Raw genomic sequence first — 9626 nt, 5'->3', positions numbered from 1 at the left:
TCCAGACAGCATCCAAGCTACGTAAAATAAAAGAGAAGAGAAGTTTCACCCTCTCCCAAACAATGCCTGGGTAGCGATCAGTCGAGGCATATCCAGTTTTACTAATGATGACCCCCTTATACATGAGCTAATTACAAATAAAATGAAAAGTAACCGTTACCGCTAAATTATTTCTGAGTTTATTAGCATTTAACAAAACCATGGCTATTGAGCACCTTTTTAAAATTCTGCACCTTTTCCTTCTTTGTGTCTACAACGTATTGCATGTGTGTGGCCGTGGATAAAGTTTTTTGTTACCACATTGTTCTTTGTGACCAAATTTAGCAAACGTAATCCAGAATCAATACGTACTTCGAAATTATGCACGAAGTTTAGCTCAGAAAGTTCGGTGTTGGGTAAGAATTTGAGCTCGAGCCATCAGAGGTTACTTGGTCCATTAATTGTGAATTGGATTGAAGAAAATGTTGCATAGTATTTTTACATTTAGCGCCCCATAGCATATTTCGCACGTCATTTACACTTTTAACCGGAACTACTGTGACGCACGAAGACAATTAGATCGCACTATCTTTGCCGAGATATAATTCTTTAGATTATACATTCCCAAAGTCAATGTACTAGGATCCTTGCACCTCCAAATGAGAATACACAAAGCCATTTATATTCACAACTAGCGAAACGTTCATCGCATTAAAACATAAACCTTGCATGATTCACGCAAAGACAGCAGGGTTCATTGTGGCTTCACCAGCAGCCCTTGGTTCGCACGGTGTGCTCATAATAAAAAAGATTACAAGGCCTAGTTTAAATCAAGGAAATATTTTAAAAAGGTATCCTAAAACAGAAAAGGATCCAAAGCCGAGGAAGTACAAGGGTAACACCTTAAATGGTATGAAGGTTGGTGTGGGAAAGCTTCGTTTGTCGGCATGTCGAGAGAAATTATGCAACGTGATAACTGTAGGGTGACCAAAGAAACCATTGTGTGTTTTCTTGCAGTTAGTTTATCAATTCCCATTTCGAAGTCGATAAAGGACAACGCGAAATTATCACAACACAAAAGAGGAAGACTTGAAAGCTAGCACAGCGCAGAAACTAATGAACTACGATGGCATAATCTGAGTCATTATTGAGAGTTAAAGCTGAGACAAAGTGGAAAATGGATTGCAACATACCATCTGAATCCGTAAGGATGGCAAATAAGCAAGTAACTAGAAAAGCGGAGATTCTCATGGTTCCCCGGACACAGTTAGTTTGTGCAAGAGAATGAACGTCAATTATGTTTGTGGAAGGTCTGTTGTTGAGTATTCAGGTCGTGGCAGATCCAGTTACCTCTGAGTGACCCCTCACGAGATATCGAATAACCTGCGATGATTTATCGAAGCAAAAAGAAAATTCTGGTTCTTAGCTATATTGATCAAGGTGGATCAACTTAAATGCTGCGTGGATCAGGCGTTGAAATATATGGCAAGTAAAATTGATACAGCTATTGCGAAAGGCTACTTGCTTTAAAACACGGGGATCCAGAAGTAGAATGTAAAATACTTCAGTGGAAAATGATCTTTATTGTCTTAGAGTGAGTACTTTGAGTGGTCGGTGTCAAGTTGAATTGATTAAGAAAAATTGCATACCTCAATGACCACCTGTCATCACCCACACACCCACCCTAACACATACTCCTCGCTGTGGCCGGGATTTGTGGGTTAAAAAAAAAAGGTTGTTATTCCCTATGGCACGAACCATAAAAATCACAATTATCTTCTTCTTTGGCTTCGTCAAGAATGGCTGAAACACTGCAAGATGGGAACATATGCTCTCTAGAAGTGTAGTCTTCTGTAACCTCGTGAACCTGGAGTTGTTCGTTTGTATCTTGCGGAACAGACGTTGAATAATTATTAGTTCAGGGCAAGCTACGCAGACTTTCTTTTTATGCCGGATCACCTCTAGGTCTGGTGAAGGTCCGCCGGACACTAGAGTATACACGGTAAGGGAACATCCGGTATTGTATGAAGCAACTATTCTCCCTAAATGGGCAAAAAATTCATCGTAGAGTTGGAGAGATTACTATCACCTGATGGAATTGATTACGGTACACTTCGAAAATTCTAACCCTAACCTTTACGTTTTGTGCGAAAACATATTTGCAGTCAAAATATTTTCGGGTTAGCGCGATATGCTTTAGGTGAGGCCACGCTCTTGAAAAGAATCTATTTCTTTATTTAAACTACCACAGGTCCATATTTTTTCGACATATGGATAGCGCTATGCTAGATGCAAAATCATTGACCCGTTGATAACCCGATTGGTTTGTCGGTTTGTTAGCGCTAATTAATCCGCGATATGAGTTTGATCCGCCAAATCGCTATGGTCCTTCTGAACAACCGTAGCATCTCAGTGGACAAGAAAAGTATAGTCCTTTCTAGTGTCCAGTTAATTATTTCGCATACCTTTTTACTCATCACTGTTGATCTACTACTGTGGTAAAGCCAAAGAAAACACTCATCGTCTGTTTTTGGCTCAGTGAAAGCCACTATCAAGAACTCGACTGAGGAGGTATGCGTGGTAATCTGTTATCTTTGGACTAAACTTTGCTTTTTTTTTCTCCTGCTTATCGCATCATAAAATGAACCATTAATCACAACCATTTAAGGACAAGTACTAAAAGGATCAATGAGAAAAGGGACCGCGCATGACTTGTGATAACGTCCGCGAGAAATGCATACCATTTGGACATGATCCATCGAAAAGCGGTACTTCATCGAGGAGCCTTTTGGAGGTCTAGCATTCAGTAGCATGTGTGATGTACCTAAAATGTGTCACCCAGCTTAATAGATGCCAAGTATGCATGATTTCACTTTCCAATTCTGTGGTGATTGATATTTTAGTAGTGGCTATTATGTTACCTAGCCCTATTCCATCAATCTGTAAATTAACTTAGATATCATGCATCGCCTAGTTTTTTATTAAGAGTTAGTAAAGGGGTCTCCTAGATAGGCCTAGAAAGGCTTCTGAGACCTCCTGCTCAATAATTATACTACAGTGATGAATAAAATATTGTAATAGGAAATGATCTTGGGCAAACAATAAAAAATAAAAATAAAAAATAAAAATATTGGGTTTGTGTGCTGGAACCACCAACCTTCTTATGGCATTTATTGATGGACTTCAGTACAAGTTCTCACGCCCTTTGAATTTGAAATCAAAAGCAAAACCAGTACAGCCTACTTGCTATGAGAGCCGACAACACGTTAAACAGGTCTGTGTTAAAAGCTGAACGGATGGAAGGCAACAGCTCCAGTTCCAAATGCAAATACCGGTGGTCCGTTGTTCTTCAGACTGAACGTCAGGTAGAGGGAAGAGAACATTTTCCTGTTTGTACACTGTACTTGGAGGTGATCTCAAAGAATTATGTCTGATTTGGATTTTGTTAGTGTAGTTTTAATTATGACAGCAACAGAATGACTTGCGCCTCTTTAAATGGTTATTACTCCATCAAACACAACCGTGTACTTTAATGATATTTGGATCAAACTCCTCCTCGTCAGTTAAAATACGTTGGAAATGCGTTCTAAAAATCGTAAATAACTCTCACTGAACGTTTTTCACCGAGGAGCCTTAATTAAGGAAAATAGGAATACTATCTATTAAATTTACAAGATTTAGTTGTTTCAAGTTTTCCATAGACCTCTATACACGAATGCATAAATACGCGCTTGTATTCTGCGACACCCCAAAATACGAGGTCAGTTCAATTCGTTTTTATCCAAGAATGATTAATTAACAACCATTCCCTGAAGCGGAGGTAGTCTCCTTCGCAGCCGTTTTTTGTGATTTCACTCCGCCTCCTTAAATATCCACAATTAGTGTATATTAAAACAGTGGATAGCTTTGAACTCGCGCGCTGATTGGCTCGTCAAACTCCAGATATCCTGTGCTATTTACCTCCGAGCAACTCAGAAAAAAATGGCGTCCCGATTTGCATCCGTGACAAGTGAAGAAAACATCAAAATTAATTTTTTGTGGTGTATATTATCTCACTGTTTTAGTATATACTAAGAGGTGAATAGCAAAGGATATTGGTAGTTTGAATAGCCAATAAACGCTATCCACGTTTTTAGTACACAGATAGTTAGATAGATAAGGTCTTTAATAAAATCAGAAACAACAAACGTGTAACTTTACAATATGTTAATGAAAAATTATAATCAAGAATGTACTAAAAAGAGTAAAATTATAAAATCCCTTACATACAGTGACTTAACACTTGAAGCGCTTGAAGCGTTCAGTTCTAACCCTCGGAAATATAAAATCATGCTTACGCTCACGATGCACACGTTTCCTCTTTGGAGGTAGCAAATCATGAAGTATATGATCATCTCTGATTGCGTTCTTAAAAAGTTTATACTAAAAATTTATTGTTATATTCGCGAAGACTGAATCGAGATTATTCTTTCTTGTGGACCGCAAATTTAACTATTTCATAAATTATTTCCAAGCTTGAGGTTCAATTGTGAACAAACTACAAAATAGTAGACTCTCTTAAAATTAACTTGATAATGACAAATTATTGATTGTTTTGCTCGGTGATTTAAGTTCATTCCAACTTTATCCAATGCAGTCAATGCCGACTGGAATCAGTTCCGCCATGCCCCCATGACGTCACTAATTCTACGCAACGAAATATTTCCGAATGATAACGTCACTGCCGACCTCTAATTATATTTCCGTATGCGTACTGCACCAAAGAAGGCAAACATTTAATCCAATGATGAAGTTAATCCAATGATGAAGTTATATCCTCTTTGAATACTCAATGACAAGATTTTTCTCTGACAATGACAATTCATATGATTCATTTCATATACCATTTCATCATTGATTCATTCCTCACGGGACCATTAAAAGCCACAAATGATCAGCTCCCAATGGCAGTGGCTTCATAGCTCAGTTGGTTAAAGGGTCGCACAGGAATCGCGAGGTTACGGGTTCAAACCCCGTTGAAGTCCTGAATTTTACAGGCTTCTCTACGCAATTGCAAAAATTGCGTTCATAACTGCGAAGATCATAGCTTCACTTGACAATTATTGTTGTTAAAACTCCTCGTAACCCGCTCCTTCTTGGTGATCCCACGTCAAATGTGATCAACTAATTTCCGAGATGCGGCTTGAATGAATTGTTAAGGAAATACGACAGAGAAGATGAAATAGCTTAACTACAAAATACAGGGCCACTTTTAACCATGGACCAAACGAGACGGCTCGTTTGGCTCGGCAGTGCGGGGAAAAAATTGTTTTGTGTTGAGTGTTGGGTTCATATATTTAGCGGCTCGTTTGGCTCGTCTCAGGCTCGCCAGAACGAGGATTGAATAATTTTTTGCACAGGCTCATACGCTCTTTATGTCAATGCGATGGCTCGTTTGGCTCGGTAGTGAATGAAAGAAAGGCGAATAATTTGAATGACGTTAAGTCGCGTGTGAACAATATAGCACTCAGATTTACCGATTAATTATCAGCCTAAGGGCTCGTTTCAGTGATTAGGCCTAAGCACTCTTTTAAAACTTTAGCTTTCATTTTACGGTTCGGTTAACTACACTTTTCTCGAGATCGTGTGAAGAATATAGCGTTCTTTGATCCACTCAGCCGAGCGTGACGAGCCAAACGAGCCCAAAAATATATGAATACAACACTTAACGTCATACAAGTTATTTCTCGTCCTTTTATCCACTACCGAGCCAAACGAGCCGCTAAATATAGGAACCCAAGACTAAACACAAACTATTCCTCGTTCTTTCATCCAATTCCGAGCCAAACGAGCCGCTAAATATATGAACCCAAGACTTCACGTGCATACAACATCAACTTCATATAATTAGTGGCTCGTTTGGCTCGGCACCCAAGACTAAACAGCATACAAATTATTCCTCGTTCTTACATCCACTGCCGAGCCACAAGAGCCAAACGAGCCGCTAAATATATGAACCCAACACTCTGATCTTTGATCCACTGCCGAGCCAGACGAGCCAAACGAGCCGCTAAATATATGAACCCAACACATAACGCAAAACAAATTATCCCCACTGCCAAGCCAAACGAGCCGTCTCGATTGGTCCATGATTAAAAGTGGCCATGCATTCTGTAGCTGTCACCACTGGATACAATTGAAATGTTACCGTCAGTAAAACTCTTTAGCTACGAATACAAGGATACGCATCGTAAATTCCCATACGGATCTGGTGATCATATAATTGCAAAGATCTGTCACATTCAAATTGTTGAACCAGCTATCTGTCCGTAGTTCTGATTGACAATCTCCAAGTCGAGGAACAAATTTCATAGATGCATCCAAATTTCCCGAATAGTTTTTTTTATAACAGATTCATGCTAGAGATACGATGGATCGAGTTGAAACCAAACTATTAAATGCCAGTAGCGCAACCACGGTTCGCATTTCGAGTACACCCCAACAAATCTTTCTGTCGCATAAACCATACAGTAAAAGAATAATATACTGAACGCAAGAGGCACATAAATATAAAAGACAGACATACCTTCACAAGTTGCCAGGAGAGCAATAAAGACAATCGCCACCATAATTCTTACACCCGCCATTGAAGCTGACAGAATAAAAAGAGAGCGACGAGTCAAATGAAATTAAATTTGACAGTTCTGTTTGAAATGTACCTCAAGTTATGTTGACTTTTCGGTTTGCTACTGAAGAGATTGAAAACAAAAACGACCAACAATGAAACATCGGTCTGTGAGTGACTGAATTTTTAAAAAGCTAACAAAATCATTCTAATGAGAAAAGCTGCTGTTACTTCAGATTCTTTAAACCTACCGATTCAGAAAGGGCGAAACGATACAGAATGTAATTTTGGCTAATCCTTGCGTTTTATGCGTTCTGTTTCGCAACCAAGGAACTGTAACTGAATACGTCATACACAAGCCTCTCAGATGTTGTCAGACGTCAAATTCTCGAAATCGCAAGTTTACACTGAGGGGCCCATTGTGGTCTTCCGAAATGCGATATCCGTTAGTTTATAGCGCTGAATTTCGGAAATTGTATTCCGAAAAGTTCGGAATTGCGGTATGATCAAACCCTTCGGAAAGCAGTTCTCGTATGGTTTGGTTCACGGTATTCGATGCAGAAATTACGTCACTGAATTATCACACTTCCGGTTGCTTGAACCTTCCTCCTTGGTGCGAGATCACGCTTTGCAAGCGCGATTCGTTTTAACAATCGTTTGCTGTAGATGTACTGACAAAGGTAATGCACGTGCGCAGAGCAACATGGGGAAGAAAATATAGAACATATTAATTTAAGGTGGCCTTAGTACGGTTATCCGAAGAAAAAATATCAAAATTTTGAAATCTGTGAAATTAAAGCAAAATGATGTCTCTTGTGAAGTGTTGGTCACTGCAATTTATGTAAAATGTATTTTTACCTAACAAATAAATACAAATCAGGGAAAAACGCTTAATATATTATAGTGACGGACTCCCCGGAGGGGTGACTGGAAACTAGACATTTCAAGGGCCTTTTTTTCAAAACCTAGCCGTACAACCAGGGTTAAAATTTTGCGAATTAGTAAACAACATGTAGACAAAACCGTCTACATTTTTTCAAAAAGTTCTATCGGACAGTTTTTCAGTTATTATTAAAATAGACGGAAATCGACGTTTTTGTCATTTGTGAAAAACCTGTCTGGCAGATTTAACTATTTATTTCTCTACATAATTATTTGTTCTCGCTTTCGGAAATCCTGAAATTTTGAGGTGGGGGTTGTAGGGTTGGTTTTCTTGGAAAAAGCCTTTGAAGTGTCTCGCTTCCAGTACCCCCTCCAGGAGCTCGATCACTATGTTTAGCATTTTCCCCTGATTTGCATTTATTTGTTCGGTAAAATTACATTTTACATCAATTGCAGTGACTAACACTTCAGAAGAGACTTCCTGTTGCTTTAATTTCACAGATTCCAGAACCTTGATCTTTTTTTTCGGAAAACTGTAGTTAGCCACCTTAACTGTTTTCGATATTTGCCAAGTTTTGGCGCGGAAATGCGGTAGTGGGCAACCCCCAATTCAATTAATTTCTCCTCTTCTTCTATTTTGGAATCGAGTGTGCTGAGTCATGGAAAATTGTCTTATTCTAAACCATAGGATGAACAGAAGCCTATTGAGTCAAAATATCCAGAATGTTCTGTTTCCAACCCACCGATCAAGATTTTGAGGCGCTTGGTTTCAGTTTCCAGAGTTCATTTCTTGTTTCTTGTGTTTCCCGACATATCCGCGGGAAATGAACGGATGGGTGACTTTCTATTTTGCAACCACTAGGAAGTTTAAATCAAAATTATTTACAAGACTTTTACAAGACGTAATTCGCCACTGTTTGCATCTAATTTTTATAATCACGACAACATGTCACTATGGATATGACATTTATCTTATGATTTGTACATGAATGCAACCCACGCCGACCAATAACGCTTATGGACAAAACCAAAACTAGTTTTGAACTTATTTACTTAACCTTATTTTCGATCAAAAAGGCTCGAAGCTATCACGTTAATACATCCCATCAACATTTTTGAAGTGCTGTGTGCTTGGTTAGATATAATGCCATCATGTGAAGTGTTGGGAGGTGTTAGTAAAACATTCCGGAACATCCGGAACATGACAAATTATGATAATTATTTGCAAAAAATAAGACTTAAACAGCCATTTGTTTAAGTCTTACTTTTTGCAAAAAATTACCAACGAAAATTACCAACAATTGTGATAATTACTTCAAAATATGAAAACTGTATATAAGGAAAAACTTTTAAACGAAAGTCAAAACAGAAACGCTTGATTCTAAAGGAGAGGGGGCTTAAATTCCTCACCGCTACTTGCTGACAGCAATGAGTGCAGGCTCGTGTCTTGCAATCCCCTTGAGATACCCCCTTGAGAATCGATTAAGGCATTTGTTACGGATACAGACTAAAACAGAACGCAGGGTCATCCCACAGCTTATAAGATTCTTTTGCGTACAACCAAGCCACTTATCGATACCCACACAAAATTCCATCACTCGAAATAAACACGGCTACTCCAAACACTTTTGCATCATGTCGTATATACTCTTTTTCTTTGGGCATCTCAGTTTGATCAGAAATAACACACAAACAGCGGTGACAAACATCAGATATAAGCGCATCCTTTTTGAAATTATCTTTTACTTGACGTTTCGTTTGCTTCTGCATACATCTTCAGAAGTGACGGTTAATACAAAATTGGAATTAAAATTCAAACTGGGATGGCTAAAGAAAAAAAATATTTACGACATGGTTTATGTGCGGTACGGCCAGAGGACGTTGAAAGCAATCAGAGATTACGAAAAGAACTCTAACTCGCTTCAACAAAGTATCATTGGATATTGAATTTCTACAGAAATGCCAGCTTGTGCATCAGTTAATTCCAGCAGTACCCATCTTCCCCCCCCCCCCCCATCGGACAATCCCGGTGCATTTCTGACGTTTTCAGATTTCAGTCCCGGCGGTGGGGCTGGGTATTTTCCTACCCTGGGGAGACCCCTGGGCATTTGAAACAAGTGTCACAAGTGCCATGAAGGAATTCATCGGTAAAGACGAGTCG

General features: G+C 39.0%; 1 protein-coding gene across 2 annotated transcripts in view; it reads right to left on the bottom strand.

The window, feature by feature from the left end:
* Window positions 1-7149, bottom strand: part of LOC138007321 (Golgi-associated plant pathogenesis-related protein 1-like) — an 11640-nt gene extending 4491 nt beyond the window's left edge. Inside the window, exons 1-2 of one of the 2 annotated variants that reach the window (XM_068854138.1) lie at window positions 6835-7149; window positions 6545-6610 (exon numbers count right to left, since the gene is read on the bottom strand). In XM_068854138.1, the coding sequence (XP_068710239.1) occupies window positions 6545-6605 (61 nt within the window). In that variant the 5' untranslated portion in view covers window positions 6606-6610; window positions 6835-7149. Of the gene's footprint in view, window positions 1-1172; window positions 1331-6544; window positions 6611-6834 lie in introns of those variants that run through there. The other variant, XM_068854139.1, reaches the window with a different exon arrangement.
* Between the last annotated feature and the right edge of the window lie 2477 nt (window positions 7150-9626).

This window comes from Montipora foliosa, chromosome 6 (assembly GCF_036669935.1).
Source record: "Montipora foliosa isolate CH-2021 chromosome 6, ASM3666993v2, whole genome shotgun sequence".
Lineage (NCBI taxonomy): Eukaryota > Metazoa > Cnidaria > Anthozoa > Scleractinia > Acroporidae > Montipora > Montipora foliosa.
This window is presented reverse-complemented; position numbering and strand designations above follow the sequence as displayed.